General features: G+C 56.0%; 1 protein-coding gene across 5 annotated transcripts; it reads left to right on the top strand.

Moving 5' to 3' along the window:
• The first annotated feature begins 3,538 nt into the window (after positions 1–3,538).
• Positions 3,539–18,227, top strand: Vegfa (vascular endothelial growth factor A). Of its 5 annotated transcripts, none has more exons than XM_045155970.1 (8): positions 3,539–3,561; positions 5,750–5,798; positions 9,483–9,679; positions 10,455–10,531; positions 10,851–10,880; positions 12,752–12,823; positions 14,033–14,164; positions 16,308–18,227. In XM_045155970.1, the coding sequence occupies exons 3-8, from the start codon at positions 9,494–9,496 to the stop codon at positions 16,327–16,329; spliced, it is 519 nt and encodes a 172-aa protein (XP_045011905.1). In that variant the 5' UTR covers positions 3,539–3,561; positions 5,750–5,798; positions 9,483–9,493; the 3' UTR covers positions 16,330–18,227. The 5 variants fall into 5 exon arrangements, with proteins under 5 accessions (XP_045011905.1, XP_045011906.1, XP_004649514.1 ...); XM_045155971.1 differs by lacking the exon at positions 3,539–3,561 and adding an exon at positions 4,484–4,891; XM_004649457.2 differs by lacking the exons at positions 3,539–3,561; positions 5,750–5,798; positions 9,483–9,679 and having other exon boundaries at positions 9,691–10,531.
• The last annotated feature ends 817 nt before the right edge of the window (positions 18,228–19,044 follow it).

The following is a 19,044-nucleotide window of genomic DNA, read 5'->3' on the forward strand; positions in this document are numbered from 1 at the left end:
AAGTACCCAAAGGTCTCAGAGGAAACGGGGGACTGAGTACACCCCTCAACTCTGTTCAAAAGATGAGCTGTGAGCCTGGGCCGGGGCTGATAGAGCCTTGGCCCCCAGCCTGGTGGGAGCTCCGGGCAGCTGGCCTACGGACGTTCCTGAATGCTGGGTAGGTTTGAATCATCACTCAAGCCTGGCCTACATCCGCCCCCACCAGCCCCTGGCCTCAGTTCCCTGGCAACATCTGGGGTGTGTGTGTGTGTTTCAGGAGGAACAAGGGCCTCTGTCTGCCCAGCTGCCTCTGCCTTTGGCCTCTGCCAGGCTGTGCAGTGCATACGTGGGTTTCAACAGGTCCTCTTTGCTCGGGTCACTGACTAACCCCAGAATCGCACGGTTTCCCGTCCTCAGCATCATAGATTCGGTGCCAAATCCTCCCCAGGGAAGAACCCCCCCCCCCAGAAGCCTTTCCGAAGGAGCCTATCCCCCCCGCCCAGAGTCCCAGCTCCTTCTGATGTCTGCAGACCAGATAAGGGTCACAGATAAGCACACTGAATGTCCCCCTTCCCTTAGAGCTTTGAGAGCTCTGCTCACGAGGTCACTGCAGTCCTTAAGCACGCACACTTTTCAGGAGGTCAGCAATGGGGGGGGGCTCGGGAGTCAACTCCTTCCCACCCTCTTTCCCAAGGCCTGGGTCCCCCTTGGAGCTCAAGTTCCGAGTGTGCATAAGGCAGTCACTAGGGGGCGCTCGGCCACTGCAGGGAGCTCATGAACTTGGGCGAGCCGCGTCTGCGTGAGGGAGGACGCGTGTGTCAATGTGAGAGCCTCTGTGTGTGTGTGTGTGCATGTGTGTGTGTGTGCGTGCGTGCGCAGGGTGGGGAGGGGGGAGAAGGCCAGGGGTGACTCCGGGATTCCACCAGATCCGTGTCCCTCTCCCCACCGCGTCCCTGTCTGGCTCCCCGCCCTCCCCCTCCCCACCCTCTGCAATATTCCCAGCAAAGAGGGAATTTTGCTCTCCAAGGCCCTTGTCCGCACATAACCTCACTCTCCGGTCCCCTCCTCCCCGTCCCTCGACACCCCGCCGGGGAAATGTGTCCCCGGGCCCATTTTCATGGGAGCGTGGACAATTTTCAGGCTGCGAACCCTGATTGGGTTGGCGGGGTGGGGGAAGTGGTGGTGGTGGTGGTGGCGGCGGTGGCGGGGGGTGGGGGGGGGTGTTAGTTTGAGCTTTTCCCTGCACGGCAATGTTGGCCCAGGGGCTCATGGTGGAAGGAGGTGCCTGGGCAGGGCCGGGCCTGGCCCCCGGGGCGGGCCCGGGGGGCGTGGCTTCCCCGGTGGGCGGGGCCAGACCCCCTTTTTTTTCCACCGCTTGTAGCGGAGAGGAGCGCAGAGGCTTGGGGCAGCCGAGCTGCAGCGAGGCCACGGCGCAGGGGGCGAGCTGAGCCGGCGGCGGCGGCGGAGCTCCGGCGGGCGCGAGAAGCAGCGGCGAGGCGGACTGTCCAGCGGACTCACCCGCCAGAGAGCGGTGGAGGTGGTGGTGGTGGGGGGTCTCTGCGCTGGGATTTTGATATCCAAACCCCTCCTATTTTTTTTTCCTTAAAACATCTAAAACAAAACTATAGATATATATATCTATATATCTATATATTTTTTGCTTTAATTTATTATTATTATCATTATTCTTTTTTGCTTCCTATTCGCCTCTTCAATTGTGCCAACGGGTTTGGGGAGGTTACTCCTGGACTCCCTCAAATCGCTTCGGATTTTGGAAACCAGCAGAAAGGACAGAGGTAGCGAGAGCTCTATAGAGAGAAGTCGTGGAAGAGACAGAGAGAGAGAGAGAGAGCGAGGAGAGAGAGAGAGAGAGAGATCGGGTCAGAGAAAGCGCGCTGGCGACCGAGCAGCGTTGAGGGACAGGGGCAAAGTGACTGACCTGCTTTTTGGGGGTGACCGCCAGAGCGCAGCGTGAGCCCTCCCCCTTTGGGATCTTGCATCGGACCAGTGGCGCTGACGGACAGACAGACAGACACCGCCCCCAGCCCCAGCGCCCACCTCCTCCTCCTCAGCGGGCGGCCGACGGTGGACGCGGCGGCGGCGGCGAGGAGCCGCGACGAGGAGCCGGAGCCCGCGCCCGGAGGCGGGGTGGAGGGGGTCGGGGCTCGCGGTATTGCACTGAAACTTTTCGTCCAACTTCTGGGCTGTTCTCGCTTCGGAGGAGCCGTAGTCTGCGCCGGAGGAGGCAAGCGGAGCGGAGCCGGGAGAAGTCCTAGTTCGGGCCTGGAGAAGCCGCAGATCGAGGAGAGGGAGGAGGAGGAGGAGGAGGAAGAAGAGGAGGAGGAGGAGAGGGGGCCGCAGTGGGCGCTCGGCTCTTTGAAGCCGGGCTCATGGACGGGTGAAGCGGCCGTGTGCGCAGACAGTGCTCCAGCCGCGCGCGCGCCCCAGGCCCTGGCCCGGGCCTCGGTTCCCGAAGGAAGAAGAAGGAGAAGAGCCCGCCAAGGCGCGGAGGAGAGCGGGCTACCCCGCAGTCCTAGCCGGAGAGGGAGCTTGAGTCGTACCGGCTCCGGCCGGGCCTCCGAAACCATGAACTTTCTGCTTTCTTGGGTGCATTGGACCCTTGCCTTGCTGCTCTACCTCCACCATGCCAAGGTAAGCGGGGCCGTGCCCGCCTGGGTATCGCGGGGGGCCCGCTGCGAGCTCCTTCTCCAGGCTGGGGACGTGCGTGCGTGCGAGCGAGCGAGCGAGCGGACGAGCGCGCGCGTGGGGGGTCCCCGTGTCCCACGCGGGTCCGCGGGCATCAGGCTCGCGGCGGCGGCGGCGTCCCCCTCTGTCGTCGTCGTACGTGGAGGGGGGAGGGGGCGCGCTAGGTGGGAGGGCGCCAGGATAGTCTCACCGCCCACGCGGGGCCCTGCCCACCCACCAGAGTCACCGCACGTACGATCTGGGCCGACCGGCGGAGGGCGGGAGCCGGAGGAGGAGGAGGAGGCCGAGGGGGCTGGGCTTGCGCGGCCGCTGGCGGCAGAAGTTTGCTCCCGGCCGCGGGTCGGCGGCCCAACTGGAAGTCTGGAGCAGCGGGGGTGGGGGGGGGGGCGGGAATCCAGAACCCAGCGGGCACTGGGGGGTGGTGGTGGTTTGCTCGGACCTTGGACCTGGGAGGAAGGGAGATGGGGGGGAGGGCAAGAGAGAGCGTGGAAGAGGGGGTAGGGCGCAAGCCAGAGATGGGGGGGTGCTTGCTGTCACTGCCACTCGGCGTCTCGGACCCTTGCAGTGAGTTTAGGAAAAGTTTGGGGATGGATAGCTGCGGGGATCTCCCTCTCCTCCCCCGCTTTCCCCTTCCCCAGCTTGCTGGACCACCTGCGCCGCGCCACCCCCTACAGTCCCCGCTCGCGTCCCGCTCGGTGCCCGCCCGCCCTCCCCCGCTCGACCGGGCGCGCGCGGCGCGGAGCCGATTACATCAGCCCGGGTCAGGCTGGCCTCGTGTTCCCGAAGCCGCGGCTGCTGGAGCCGGGGAGACCGGGGTGACGAGCGGCGCTCCTCCCCCGCCCCCGCCGGTCCTCCTCGGGAAGGTGACCTCTAGAGGTAGCCCCAGCTCGGGGACCCGGAGAACCTCCCATCTACCCTTTTCCGCCGTCCCCAACCTCCACCCCTGTCTTGTGGTAGGAATTTCCTCGACGCCCCTAACCACCCCCCCCTTTTTTTTTTTAAACTAACGTCCTGCCTGGTGGTTAGGTAAGCCCTTAACCACTCTTACATTCTTACTTCTCTTTACAAAAAAGACCCACCTGACCCTCTCTGGCCCCAGCGAGTCCGGGGAAAGGATGGTGACTGTCAGAAGTGGGGGTGCCAAACCCACCCTCGGGTGCTTTGTGCAAACACTACCCAAAGTTGTGATTTGGTGGAGGTGTGTTTCTGCCCACCCCCCTCCAATAGCTCCAAGAGATCTGTGCTTCTGTTTTCCTGTTTCGTTCTTTTATTTTTTATGGGGGTCAGGAAGGGTAAAGACTGTCATCACCCTCACTTGGCCCTTTTTGGAAAGGTGGTTTGAAATTTTCTGTGACATGAGCAGCTTGGGACTAGTCCTTCCTGCACCTTTGGCAGGAGTTCCTGCCAGCCTCTCTCGCGCACACACACTTTGTCCTGGCACAACCCGCTGTGGGGAGCAGGTGGTTTTTTTGGAACTCCAAACTTGCCCACCAACTTGCTGCTTAAAGCCACTAAGTAGGTTCTGTCCTGCTCCCCTCCCATACTAACCTTCAGCCAGAGTCCCCTTGGAAAGGAGGTGGGGAAGGGGCTCTGCCACCGTCCAGAGTGCTTCAGACCCTGGCACAAAGGCCTTGGCTCCGGGCCTCCAAGCGGGGAGGAGGGGTTGGAGTGACTGCCTGGCCACTGTGTGACCTTCAAAGGCCCCCAGAGAAGGGCACCTGGCCCCTCCCTGCCTTGAACTATTCCTTCTGTGCCCCCGGTCTAAGAGGGGTTGTGTGGGTGCAAAGTTTTTGTGCTCTTTCCCCACTGGGGCTCAGGAGGAGCAGAGGACTTAGGGGAGAATGCCATGGGGTTTTGTAGGCACCGGCGAGGGGCTGGGGTGCAGAATCCAGAGACTTCTTGAGGGGACTGTAGGGGGTGGCTATCTCCTTGGCAAAGGGGCTTCCGCAGACTTTGGCCCTGGGGGCTTGGCTCCGGTGTTTTCAGTCCTGAGTGGCTGCTGTCGAGGGTGTCCGGGAAGGAGGAAGAGGGAAAGACTGGAGGGGCTGGGATTCGCTCCCAGACTGGGAATCTGGGAGGCAGGTGGCTGGGAGTTGGTGGGAACTGGAGGCCCTCTGGAAGGAAGGCTAGAAGCCTCTGCCTGCTTGTTGCTGTCAGCATGCCCATGGCCGATTACTGACCTTCACAGCTACTGGGGAGGGGAGACGTGAGCTGGTAGGGGGCAGGGAGGGTTGGGGGAGGCCTCAGGCCTGGAGTGGAAAGGAGGTACCCCAGAAGGCTGGGCAGTGCTAAGAGGGGGAAAAAAGCTTCCCTGGCTACGTTTGAGGAACGTGCCCAGGCAAAGGGGTCAAGGTGGGAATGGGAGGCCAGCCAGGCTCCGAAAATACATTCCATTTCTGGGCAGATTGGGGCAGGAGGAAAATAGGGCTCTCCCCTCCCCCGGGGCTTCCTTGTAGGTTTTTTTCCCCTTTTTTCTTTTTCCCTCTAAGCAACCTGTGGCTGTGCTGAGTATTCCGGGGCCTGGAAGAGTTTGGATGGGGGAGGGTAGCTGGTGCCCTTCGGTCTTCTGCACCCCCTCCCTTCCCGACACCAGCTCACCCTGGTATTTGTCATGTCAGCAGGAGAAGGTCACCATGTTGTTTTTCTCGCCCCCAGTCCTTCCTTCCTGCCCCAGTCCAAATTTGTCCTCCTATTTGACCTTAATGCTTTAGACCAGGGAATCAGGGGGCCAGTGAGAACTGGAGTGAGACATGGCAAAGGGGACTTGGGGCTTGGGGTGAGAGGCAGCAGCCTTCTGGTGGTTTCTTTCTTTCCCCCCTGCATGCTGTACTCCTTCACACCCCCCCCCAACATCTGGTTAGCTTTTAACTTCCATGGGTTCAGAATTGTAACAGCCCCCCCGGGGGTGGTGGGCATCCTCGGAGCCTGCAGGGGACCCCCGTTGCACTCTTTGGAGGAGTCACACAGGCTGTGGGGCTGGGCTGGGAGTGGGGAGGAGGAAGAAAGGGGCTGCAGCTGTCCTTACCCGGGCTTCTGCCAATGCCTTGCTTTGTTTTGTCCTCAGTGGTCCCAAGCTGCTCCTACCACAGAAGGAGAGCAGAAAACCCACGAAGGTGAGTCTCCCTCGTTTTGGGATAAGTTTGGGGTTCTGTGTGTGTGTGTGTGGGGGGGTCAGACCTGAGGTTATGGCCCAGGGATAGGTCCAGAAAGTATAGACAAAGTACAGTTAACCCTTTTGTTTCTTAAGGTCGCTTCTCTTTTTGGGTCCCTGCTAGCAATAGGACTTGTTGCTTTTTTTTTTTTTAAATTGTTTTTTGTCCTTTCCAGTAAAAAATTTTTATCTGGAAACGGAGCCATGAGACACCGATCAGGAAGTGTATGTTCAAGGATTCCACATGTCGAGGGAGGTGTCCCTTGGGCCCACCCCCTGCTGTCAGGGCAGGATGGCTGTTCAGGGTCACTTCTAACTCAGCTAGGGCCACCTGTGGGGGCTGTGACCCTTCTTGTGTGAGCTGGAGGTGCTGTTGTGTGTGTGTGTGTGAGAGAGAGAGGGGAGAGAGAGACACACACACAACTTAACGGGACCCCTCTCCACCCCAGTTTGCATTTCTTTGAAGGTGGCCAAAGCCCTATTGCATTGCATTTGGGTGCCGCGAACTTCCCTCCTGGGCCAGCAGAGGGCTGTTTTAGCTCTGGCGCGCCCCGCCCCCTGCCCAGCCCGGAGTCCGCCTGCCTTTTGTTCCAGTGTGGTTTGGAGTACCGGGATCCTCCCATTTCTCTGGGGAGGCCCTGGCTCTCCCCAGCACTGAGCGTGTGGCCTCTGCTCCAGCCCGATGCCGTGACCCCAGCGCCTCGTCTCTGAGAGTAGGGGAAGGCCCTGGGGTCTTCCTGCAGGCCACTTTCCCTCACCCAAATCCAGTGTGTCCACAGTAGCCGCCAAGGGTGGTGATGCCCAGCCGGTTCTGCCTCCTTCCCCCACCCCAAGGAGCCCTTTCCTTGGCCCAGGGCCTGGCTCTCCACCACTGCCCGGCCTACACCACTGACAGGCCTCCACTCCCAATATGCCACCGCCCCCCCCCTTCAGCTTCCTAGTGGTCTCCGTTGTCTGGAGGGGCAAGACAAATAGTTTTTGTTTGCTGGAGAAAAAACTGTCTGCCATAAATAAGGAAAAGCACTAAAGTCGTATGCTGGACTGACTGCATGTGTGCACATGGCCGGAGCGGCAGGACAGCTTTTCTTGGGGACAGGGGCTGGCCAGGCTCCCCCTGCCCCCGCCAAACCACATCTCTCATGGGCCTTGGCCAGTCTAAGAAGCTTTCTGTAAGGATTCTCAATGCAAATCTTTTTATCTTCAGCTCCTAGCCTCATTGTCCAGATCTTTCTGCTGTCCCCTCCTGGGTGGTCCCCACTAGCCTGGCCCAGTGAGGGGTTAGTTAAAAGATAAAAAAAAAAAAAAAAGATAAAGTTAGCTGTCATCTTCAACATAGACTTGCCTTAAAAGTGATTTGTTTCCAGGGTTGGAGAGATGGCTCAGCCTGTAAAAGGTGCTTGCTTGCAGAGCCTGATGGCCTGGGTTCGATTCCTTAGGACCCACATAAGGCCAGATGCACAGAGTGGCACATGTGTCTGGAGTTCGTTTGTAGTGGCAGGAGGCCCTGGCGGCGTGCCCATTCTGATTCTCTCTCTTCTTGCAAGTGAATGATTTTTTTTTTTTTAACGGATTTTTCAGATCCGAGCTTATGGACCAGGTTTTACCTTAACCCCTTTGGGGAAGAGAAGAAATCTCAGTGTCTGTTGTCCAGATAAGAAAAGTAGTTCCCAGCCTTAGGCGAGGCAAGAGGCTGGTTTTCCCACTGTGCTAACTCCCTGATTTCTTCCCAGCCCAACCTATTGTGTATGTATCTCTGGACCTCGCGTTCTTTCCGCTTTGGAAAATAAACCTTAGTAGGAAGAGTGAGGAGGGTCAGGTTTGGTTGTAGCCCTGGATAGGGGGGGGGTCCAGGCATAGTGTGTGGAGGGTGTACTTAAAATGCCTTGGTGAAGTTCTAGCCTTTGTGACTGGGGATAAGAGAGAACAGTTCTCAGGCCTGACAAAGGGAGACAAAACCCCTACATTTCAGCCTATTTCAGCGTACAGAGGTTGGGCACACCAGCTAAGATGGATGAGCTGAATTGGAAGAGATGGGAAGCATCGGTCTGTGGTCACAGCAGACGTTGGTCAGAGCCTGGACTCCCTTGTGGGCTTCCTTTCCTCTGTGCACGGGAACTCACCGCAGGGACAGGCTTCAGTGGGTCGTAGTTGAGGTCTGCTTGATTGCGGCAGGCCGGGTCACCGTTTGCAGGACCCGGCTACTTACACCTGAGCGCCTCTCCCCATAGCCCAGAATGGTCCCTTTTCACTCCCGTGCACCTCAGGCTCTGCTGTCAGCCTGGGAACCTGTCTTTCCCCTGCCCTTCCTCCAGACCAGCCTTTAGAGAGCGATGCTGCCACAGACCTGTGTTCTCTTATTCCTTAAATGCCCTCTGCCATGTGCCACCAACCCTCTGCCACCTGCTGCTGTGTCTTCAACCCATGTTTGGGGAGGGGCACTGCCAGGTGGCAAGGTGTCTCCTGAAGCTTCTGTGCTTGCGCACTGTATAGGCCTGGGGAGGCTCTGCTGTCCGAGCCCATGGCCGCGGACCACTTCCTACATGGCCTTGTGCCGCGGTCAGGTTTGCCTTGCTGGCAGGAATCCCCCAACCGAGAGCAGCTTGTGGGGCAAAACAGGTTTATTCTGGCTTCCAGGCTCGTGGGGGAAGCTCCATGATGGCAGGGAAAATGATGGCAGAGGGTGGACATCACCCCCTAGCCAACCTCAGGTGGACAATGGCGACAGGGAGTGTGCCAAATGGAAACTGGCTATAACACCCATAAGCCCGCCGCCAGCAACACACTGCCTCCAGGAGGCATTAATTCCCAAATCTCCATCAGCTGGGAACCTAGCATTCAGAGCACCTAAGTTTGTGGGGGAATATCTGAATCAAAACACCACACCTTGGGACAAGCTAGTAGAATTTCTCCGAGTCTCTGGGTCCTCAGTTACAAAATGGGGTCTGGAGAGCATGTAGTGGCATACCGGTTGGGAAGGGCCGTATGGATGGACAGGTGAACAGCATGCCCTCTCAGCGGGCGCTCTCTGTCCTAGTGGGTGGGTGCTACAGGTACTACGGTAGCCGTGTGGAGGTTGTGGGAGAGTGGAGAGAAGTGGCAGAGTTGGCTGTTCCTCCTTGAGGTGATGTTCGGCAGGAACACCCGTGCTCACACTGTCCTTTGGTGGCAAAGTGGACCCAGGCTGTGGGCTGGGCTCAGATGTGGCAGGCCACCGCCTTTTCTGTATCTGGACAGCTCGTGTGCTCTGTGGATTGAGAACAAGACTTCAGCTGTGTTGGTCATGGAAACAAGGGAAGGGCTTCAGTTAGATTTTATTTATTTATTTATTTACTTGAGAGAGAGAAAAAAAAGGCAGAGAGAGTGAAAGAAAATGGACACTCTTCTAGCCACTTCAGACTCTAGATGCATGTGCCACCTTGTGCATCTGGCTTCACATGGGTACTGGGGAATTGAACTCTGATCATTAGGGTTGGCGGGCAAGAACTTTAACCACTGAGCAATCTCTCCAGCCCTTCAGTTAGATATTTGGAAGGACTTAAGCTGATAGCACCTTCTACCAAAACCCTGGTGAGGAGATGGGCGAAGATCCGTGACTGGCCGTCCTCTGTGTCACTAACTGGGCTCATGTTTCATGCTCCCCGCGCAGTGGTGAAGTTCATGGACGTCTACCGGCGCAGTTACTGCCGTCCTATAGAGACCCTGGTGGACATCTTCCAGGAATACCCCGATGAGGTTGAATATATCTTCAAGCCGTCCTGCGTGCCCCTGATGCGGTGCGGGGGCTGCTGCAATGATGAGGCCCTGGAGTGTGTGCCCACCCAGGAGAACAATATCACCATGCAGGTGGGCACCTGTGGGGCTGGGGTTAAGGGATGCTGACTGGCAGGGGCATTAGCTTTTGGCGTAGGTGGTGTAGGCCCTCACCTGGGAAGCACTTGGTAGGATCTGGGTGAGAAGGGCACGGGGAAGGGCGCGGGGATTGTCTACTTTGGAGAAGAAGATCCCTGGATTTCCCAGCCCAGATTCCCAACCAGCTTATTGCCCTCTGCCTCACCGACCTTTGCCCCCTGGGCTCAGGAAGGGGCGGATGCCTGTGACAAGAACCCTTCTCTTCTTCCTTTCAAGAGAGCCTGAAGGCTCTCCCTGCTTGAGGGTTCTGTTGGGGAAGCTGGATGGGCCTGGTCCACGAAGAGTTAAAAGCCTGTGTTGGGGTGCTACCTGGTGATGGGGTGGATTTTTGGCCCAGACAGGGTGGAGAGTGGGAGGGAGGTCTGAGACATGGCGTGGGTAGCTCTTAGGTAGCTGTTAGGGGTCAGGGTGAAGTTTTGAGGGGATGGGAAGCGGTGAGATACCCAGGACCTGAATTCCCAGCCTGGCCAACCCTTGCAGCCACAGTCTGCCCTCAAGAGGAGCAGGGGCTCCTTGAGGCCAGCAGGGTTGGGGGAGTTGGAGTGGCCTGAGGCTCTTTTCCTGCTAGAGCCCTGGTCCCCCTGCCTCCACCATCCCATTGCTGCTGTATAGAACCCCTGGGTGCTGAATGTCAGGAGCCCCGGGGTGTCCCCTCTGGGTATGGCTGGCTGGGTCACTAACCTCTGTGACCTGCTTCCTCCCCCTGCAGATCATGCGGATCAAACCTCACCAAAGCCAGCACATAGGCGAGATGAGCTTCCTACAGCACAGCAAATGTGAATGCAGGTGAGGACGGGGCTGCACATGCCCTGGCTCAGCGGGCAGGGTTGGGCATGATAACACTCATTAGTCCACATCTATTTTCCAAACTGTGTGACCTTGGTCGTTTGACCTCAGCATGCCCTTGTTCCCATGTCTAGAAAATGGGTGCGATAGTTGAATGTGCTTTGTCCTATACCTTATACAGATTATCAGCCTTATTAGGCATGAAGGGATTAAGACAGCATTGCTACATTATAAGTCTTACGATTACCCTATCATCATCATCACTATCTTAATTCCTTTGTGTCTTGTTTTTTTTCCCCCCCTTTTGTACCCATTTTAGACCAAAGAAAGATAAAGCAAGACCAGAAAAGTAAGTAGCAACAATATGTTAACACTTCTCCTTTTCCAGTTGTCTTGGTTGTTTGGGGGCTTTTGGCTTTCTCTCTTGGGTCCTCTAACGACCTCAGCTGGTTGGGATATTGGTGTGGTTGGGGATTGTGGTGATAGCAATGGGGCGGAGCTAGTTTCAGGAGTGTGGCTCTAGAAAGGTGGGGGGGGGGGATCGAACCCAACCTGGAGCCTGCTGTTTCCAGGGTGCAGATTGCTCCTGGTCGGTACTTGGCTGCGTGTGTGTGTGGGGGGGGGACACTATGTAGACGCTGACTCCCTGGCTGCAGTAGGGCACCTGCAACAGGGTGAGTGAGAAGGAATGTGTGGCAGAGAAAGTGGCCTTTCTCGGTGGCAACTGTGGCAGTGCATTTTTTTAAAAAATTTTTATTAGTATTTCCCATGAGCATTTGGTTTTTTTTTTTTGGGGGGGGGGGACGGGGTTTCTGTGTGTGTGTGTGTGTGTGTGTGTGTGTGTATGCATGCCTTCCTGTTGGAGTGGGCACCAGTCACAGCTCTCTTAGCTAGGGAGGACAAGTGGCGTGTTGGCCATTTTCAAAGGCTTGCATTTGGCTTGGCGTGGAAGGTTGGGTCAAGAGCGGGTGAGGGATGAAGTTGGGGAGAGCGGGGAGGCTGACATCTGGGCCACGGAGCTTGCAGGGTAGGAGCGACTGAGAGAGAGAACCCATGCCCTCCCCCTGCCCCCCTTTCTACCTGCTCTCACCACTACCCTGTGGACTGGAAGTCCCCTAAGCCTCAACTCCTGCCCTTCCCTAAGTCCCCAGCTTCCAGGACTGCCGTGGCTGGCAGAGCAGAGGTCTGGGGGCATATCAGTGAGAGAAGAAGGCACACTATGGGAGTGTGCCAAGACTCTCTTCCTCCCATCCTTCTAGTGCTTTCTTCTGAGCAGAACAGACCTGCTCCCGCTCCCACGGTCCTTCTCTGCTTTCTTGTCCTGGGTGGCAGGCCTGGAGTGCTGGTTCCCTGGAGGGGGCAGGCTATCGCCTGTCTCCCTTGTCTGTTCCTCAGATGCCCTCTTTGCCCGCAGCAGGAGTGGGGGCGAGGAGGGGCTTGCCCGGGTTGGGAAGAGAGTCTAGTGAGTTGGGTTTGGCAAGCTTTGACAGGCTAGGGAGGGAACTCCTTGCCAAGACCCCCGGGGTCTTCCCCTGGCTCTCCCCCATTCCCTCTGACTCTACCACCAATGCCAGCTTCTGAGGACACCCAGTCCCACCTCCCAGCCCAGGTTACTGCTTGGCAGGCTGGCGCCTTTCATGTCCTGCCCTGCGTTTTGTGCCCGCTTCCGAAGTGGCTGCCACACCCCTGCCCCCTTGCAAGAAAGAACACCATGAGGCAGGCCCCCCCGGGGGGACCCCTTTGCCGTTGTTCTTGGAAATGAAGTCAGGTACGCCCCACGCACAGACTACGTCCCATTCTTCTAGGAAGTTAACAAATCTGATCTTTACAAAGTGTGTCTATATCTTTTATAGGCCCTGACCTTTAAGGTCCGACTTTTGCCAGGCTTGCTGGGCAAAGATTTTGCTCTTGGGGCTTTGCGCCCGGCCTGGGGGCCAAGGGCCACACGGACCGAGAGGCTCTTCGGTCCTGTGTCTTCTATAGTGCTCTGCTCCTCTCCCAGAGTCTTGTCCAGGCCTGGGGTGACCATTTCACAGAGGGCAATGTGATGCAGAGGAGGTGTGTGTGGCCCCAGCTCACCCCTCCCTCAGGGGAGCCACTCCAGGGGAGGGCTGGGTGGCTTTGGTCTCCTTGTCCCCACCTCCTCGCTTTTCATTGCTCCTCTGCTCCACTGTTCCTTCTCCTTCTCTCTCTGTCTGCCTCTGTTTTTATATTTTCCAGAAAATCAGTTCGAGGAAAGGGAAAGGGGCAAAAACGAAAGCGCAAGAAATCCCGGTTTAAATCCTGGAGCGTGTACGTTGGTGCCGCTGCTGTCTAATTCCTTTGGAGCCTCCCTGGCCTCCAGTCAATCCGCCTGCGGTTCCCCTAACCCCGCCCCCCACCCCCCCCAGCTCCCTGGCTCTCGCCCTGCCCTCCTGCCGGCCTCAGTCTCTCTCTCTGTCTCTCTCTCACTCACTCCACTAATTGGCACCAACTGGGTAGACTTGGCGATGGTGCTGCTGCTGGTCCAGAGTTGGGGTGGGATGGGGTGGGTGGCACGTGGGTCTAGAGCATTCAGGGAGAGGACTGGGGCTTGGCTGGGCACCGACTTTCTCTCACCCACTGGGCACTGGTGGTGGGACCCTGTTGGCATGGGTGCTGGGCATTGGGGCCCTCTCACCCAACTGGTTTTCACTGCTCTAGGCTCCTGCACTTGTCTGGAAGCTGAGGGTGGCGTGAGAAAGGGGTGTGATGGTGGGCAGTGGATTGCCATGAGGGGAGGAGGAGCTTCAGTGGGTTGAGTACCTCGTGGCTCTCCCCTCTCATCTTGTGGGAACACCTTGACTCCTTTGGACTTAAGGCCCATGGAGGGGAACCCCACCCCTCTGTTCCAGCTCAACCCATGATGCCCACAGATGTCTCCCTGTAGAGTGACTTCCTTCTCTGGGTCAGAGGCTGTAGTGTGGTCCCTCCAGCCCCCTGGTGGCCTGGTTTGTGACAGTGCCTCTGATTCGGCCATCCGTCATGCCCTGTGCTGGCCCTCCTTTGGTTGGGGAGCCTAGGCAGGGGCCTTCTTCCAGCGAGAAGGTCCCCCTGATGATGTCATAGGCCAATCGTCACTGTCCCCACTGCGTGATGAGTCAAGATGTGCTGTTTTGGGGACGGCAGCAGTTGAGGCCCTGTGGCCTGAAACGTGCCCATGTCTTTCCGGGGCACAGCAGTGCCCTTTATGGCAGCTCTCTTCCTGCCCTCTGCCCGCCTGTGCCCTCCTCTTCCTGAGGGAAGGGGTCTTAGCCGGTGCTGCGTCTCTCTGCCACTCTCTCTGTCTTCTGCTACAGCACTTGGATCCTTCCAGGGTGTGGAGGGGCATAGACGGCAGCGAGCTGGTGTGTGTGGGGGCGGGGGGCGGAGCTGCTGGTGGATATGTTAGGGGGTGTTGCATGGGTTTTTTTTTTTTTTTTTCTCTCTCTCTCTCTCTGCTGATGCTCTAGCTTAGACGTCTTTCCTTTTGCCTTTTTGCAGTCACTGTGGGCCTTGCTCAGAGCGGAGAAAGCATTTGTTTGTCCAAGATCCGCAGACGTGTAAATGTTCCTGCAAAAACACAGACTCACGTTGCAAGGCGAGGCAGCTTGAGTTAAACGAACGTACTTGCAGGTTGGTTCCCAGAGGGCGAGTCAGAGAGGAACACTCGGGACAGGGACATGGGAGAGAGAGAGAGAGAGAGAGAGAGACAGAGAGAGACAGAGAGACAGAGACAGAGAGAACGAGCCTGTCAGGGGCCAGCTGCTTGCTCAGCTTCTAAGCTGCCTGCCTGGCGACTGCTGCCTTCTCTGCTGCTGAGACCCTGGGTGGCAGCGGGTGCCCGTCCAGCCCCGAGGCGGCCCTGGCTGCCGCTGTGGCTTAGTGTGGTGGCGTGGGCTTGGGCTGTGTGTCGTGTCCTGTGGCCTTGTTGCTTGTGGAGCCTGTCAGTGCTCGGGTTCTTACCTCTGCCTCTGGTGTGAGTCCTGACAAAGTTGAAAGCACTTCCAGGTATGGATCGATGTCTCACGCCGTGTTAATGTTCTCTCTGAGGGCCCGCATGGCTGGGCCTTGCGCTGTCCCCCCCATCCCCAACACCCCCCCCCCCCCCCAGAGCTTTTCCCTACACCGTGTCTCCCTCAGACTAGGGCTCCTTGAGGACAGACCGTGTCTCCCTCAGACTGGAGCTCCCTGAGGATGGGTATCTGCTGTTGGGTTAGGATGGCCAATTCTTCCTACCTACTGTAGGCAGTTTAGCATCAGATAGCTTGATCCTGTTCCAGTCAGGGTAAGAGTAACGAGTGTAAAGAGCCCGCATGTTTCCAGAAGCCCCCAGGGTTAAACTAAGGGGCTGAGCCCAGTCTCCTGATATTATTAGACTGTGAACCCCTTAGCCTGGGCTTGGTGTATGTACCTCTGGGGTACCCAGGGATCTGCATTTCTGCCCTGTGTCCATGTGGAGAACCAAGAGGCGTGAAATGCATGAGTGAACCTTCAGTGGGAAGGTCGGGAGCACAGGGTGATGACAGGCAGCTGTCATTCTTTATAGGCTGGCATTGTTTATACCAGTGTGGCCTGTTTTGAGGGTGAGTGTCACCGAGGGAGGAAGGGCTTTTATAAGGCTGGCCCAGGGAGGGCCAGGTTCCCAGGCAGTGCAGGGGATCCTTGGGGCATGTGGTCTCCCCCCCACCCCTCAGGCTTGTGTTCTTGTGGCTTAAGGGTGCTCTGGAGTAATTAACGGGACCAGGCCTTGGCTGGTGGAGTTGTGCTGTGTGAGCACAGAAGTGTGTTCATGCTGGCATGGGGGTTCTTCCTAACTCCACTGCTTACTTCCCCAGGAGGGTTTGAGGACCACAAAGGGCTTAAGGTGCTAGGGGTTCTGGAGTGATTATTTTACAGAGGACTGCAGATGTTTGAGGTGGCCTGGGAGTTAACTGAAGTTACTTGGCTTCCAGAAACCTGACCCCTACCCTATGTTACCAGTGCCTGGAAATTTTAAAGGCTTAGGCATTCCCATCCCAGGCTCTCCTTCGGCTCAGGCCCTGATCTGGACCCACCCCCACAGGAGGGAGTGGAAAAGTCAGCCACATAGGGGTAGGGGCCTGAGGAGAATGTTTCTGGAGATCCCTCCCTGCTCCGGCACAAGGAGTGGAGCCACTGATTTATCTGTCCCCAGCCCAGGTGGTGCAGGACTGCCAAGGCCGAGAGCGGCCTAGGTAACCGAGAAGTTCTCTCACCTTCCTGCTACCCCAGGTCTCTCAGAATCCCCTCCCTTGGTCACAGCCCCAGGCAGCCCTCTGACAGTGTCTTGGTTCAGGGAATTCTTTCTTCCTCTGACTACTCTTTCCCCCTAAACTGGCCCCTAGAGTCTGAGCTGAGAACCCCGCTTCTTCAAGGACCCTCTCCCGGTTAACTGCATCCGACCCTGTTGCCCGTCTGCTGTGGAATGTCTCGTAGGGGCTTTCCTTTGTTGCTTCGTGAGGTTATCTCCATGTCTCTGCCTTGTCTCCCTGGAGTTGCGAGCTCTAGAGGGTAGACGGGGGACCCCCACCCCCACCCCGAGCATGGCTGCTGCTCAAAGTGGGGCTCCCTGAGCGCAGGGTTGGGTCTGCCCCTTCTGTTGGGACTTTCTGTCCCACCTATACCTTCGGACCCTTTGTTCTTATAGCATCAGGCTGCAGGGGACCAGGGGTTTCCACGCACCAGGGACGTTGCCTGCCTTCTTGCCAAGTGTCCTCAGTGGCCCTAATCCCTGCCCTCTGTTTGCCATGTCCCCCAGATGTGACAAGCCACGGCGGTGAGCCAGGCTGCAGGAAGGAGCCTCCCTCAGGGTTTCGGGAACCAGACCTCTCACTAAAGAAAGACCGACTAACCATGTCGCTGCCACCACACCTTCATCAATGTCAACATCGCCATCAGCAGAACAGTCCTTAATCCAGAAAACCGACATGAAGGAACAGGAGACTGCGCAGAGCACTTTGGGTCCGGAGGGCGAGACTCCGGAGGAAGCCGGGCGGGTGACCAGGCACGGTCCCTCGTGGAATTGGATTTGTCATGTTCTTTTTTCTTGCTGCTAAATCACCAAGCCCGGAAGATTAGAGAGTTTTATTTCTGGGATTCCTGTAGACACACCCACCCACATAATACATTTATATATATATATATTATATATATAAATAAATATATATATTTTATATATATAAAATATATATATATTCTTTTTTTTTTTTAAATTAACTTTGCTAATGTTATTGGTGTCTTCACTGGATGTATTTGACTGCTGTGGACATGAGTTGGGAGGAGAATGTCCCTACTCAGAGCCTGACAGGGGAGAAGACAGGATGAGAGACTGGCATGCTCTTCTGTCCCTCTTAGGGAGGCCAAGGTCTTCTCCTCTGCTAGGGAACCGTGCAAGGCCAGGGTGCGGGGGCACATTTGGCTCACTTCCAGAAACACCGACAAACCCGGCCCTGGCCCTGAGCCTCCACCCTGAGTCAAATGGACGGAAAGACAGAAACAGAGACAAGGACGCTGGCTCCACCCGGGAGTTTGGGGAGCCTCAGGACAGAGCGTGCTTTGCTGACCTCCCGCCACATGCTGCAAGGGCATCTCGCCCCTAGGGACAGACGCTGCCTGGAAGAATCAAGAACCTGGGCACCTTAGTCTGCCCCCACCTGCTTCTGGGCTGCCAAGGAGGCCTTCCACGGGCATCCTGGCAAAGAGAAGAGACATTGGAGAAGCCACCTGGTGACAGACAGCTCCTCCTCCTGGCACCCCCCCGCCCCCTCCTTCCCAGGTATAGCCCAGGAGGACCTCATGTGCTGAGACCATTGAAAACCACTAAGTAGTTCTGTCGCCAGGAGACCTGGCTGTGTGTGTGAGTGGCTAACCCTTCCCCAACCCACCCCTTCCCGAGGCGCAGAGCGATGGGGCAGGACCCACGTGCCCCTCATGGAGGCAGAGAAAGGCAGAGAAAGTGTTTTATATACGGTACTTATTTAATATCCCTTTTTAATTAGAAATTAAAACAGTTAATTTAATTAAAGAGTAGGGTTTTTTTCAGTATTCTTGGTTAATATTTAATTTCAACTATTTATGAGATGTTTCTCGCTCTCTCTCGCTCTTATTTGTGTGTGTGTGTGTGTGTGTGTGTGTGTGTGTGTGTGTGTATGAAATCCGTGTTTCCAATCTCTTCTCTCCCTGATCGGTGACAGTCACTAGCTTGTCCTGAGCAGATATTTAATTTTGCTAACACTCAGCTCTGCCCTTCCCTTATCCCCACCACACATTCCTTTGAAATAAGGTTTCAATATACATTTACATACTATATATATATTTGGCAACTTGTGTTTGTATATAAATATATATATATATATATGTTTATGTATATATGTGATTCTGATAAAATAGACATTACTATTCATTTTTTATATGTAAAAACAAAACAAAAGAAAAAATAGAGAATTCTACATACTAAATCTCTCTCCTTTTTTAATTTTAATATTTGTTATCATTTATTTATTGGTGCTACTGTTTATCCGTAATAATTGTGGGGGAAAAAGATATTAACATCACGTCTTTGTCTCTAGTGCAGTTTTCTGAGATATTCCGTAGTACATATTTATTTTTAAACAACAACAAAGAAATACAGATATATCTTAAAGCATTTTGTATTAAAGAATTTAATTCTGACTTCAAAGCTCTTCTTGGTCTCTCCTTCTCCATTGGGTCCTCTTGTTCCCTTTGCTTTCTCCCTTGGGGAATGTTGGCATTTCGTCATAGGTCTGGGGAAGGGGTCCCTGGTCTGTAGACTAGGAGCAGCCCAGGTACCTCTGTCTTGATACAAAAGGTGGGTGCTCCGGGGATGGGTGGAGGGGAGATGGCTCTTTAGCCAGGGGGCCTTGCAGTAGCTAGAGCTCAACTTAGCCCCTGTCCTCTGACAAGAAAGGAACCAGCTACATGTCCGGCTGGCTGACCTGGAGACAGGAGACGGCTATGTTTGTTATATCTGGTTGGGAGTGGAAAGTGGGTACCGCTGCCCAGGGGTGGGGGGCTGTGATCCCAGTGTGTAATTTACTTCTGAATAGTCTTGGAGTTCCTTGAGTCTCAAAAGTCCCATAGACCTGGTTGTCACCAGTGGGCCTCCCTGCCTCCTTTTACTACATAAGCCCTTCTGTCCTGTCTTTGACATGTTAAGCAGTGCACCCAAATCCACTTCCTCCACCTTCTCCCTTACTCCTTCAAATCAAATCACAGATAGGGCTGAGGAAACACTGGCTCAGCCAGTATGTTGCTAGGAGCAAGACATTTCCACCTTGCAAAGAACTGAGGAGGCTGAGCAGTGGGAAGTGTATACGTCCACAAATAGATACATCAACCGGCTGTGCTAGGGGGCATCTGCTCTAGCTTGAGATGTGTTCAGGGGTGCAGTCTCATGACATGCTCTGTAGGCAATTCCTTAAAGGATGCATAAAAGACAGGCAAGGGCTGGAGAGATGGCTCAGTGGTTGAGGCAC

The sequence above is a fragment of the Jaculus jaculus genome, chromosome 8, assembly GCF_020740685.1.
Source record: "Jaculus jaculus isolate mJacJac1 chromosome 8, mJacJac1.mat.Y.cur, whole genome shotgun sequence".
NCBI lineage: Eukaryota > Metazoa > Chordata > Mammalia > Rodentia > Dipodidae > Jaculus > Jaculus jaculus.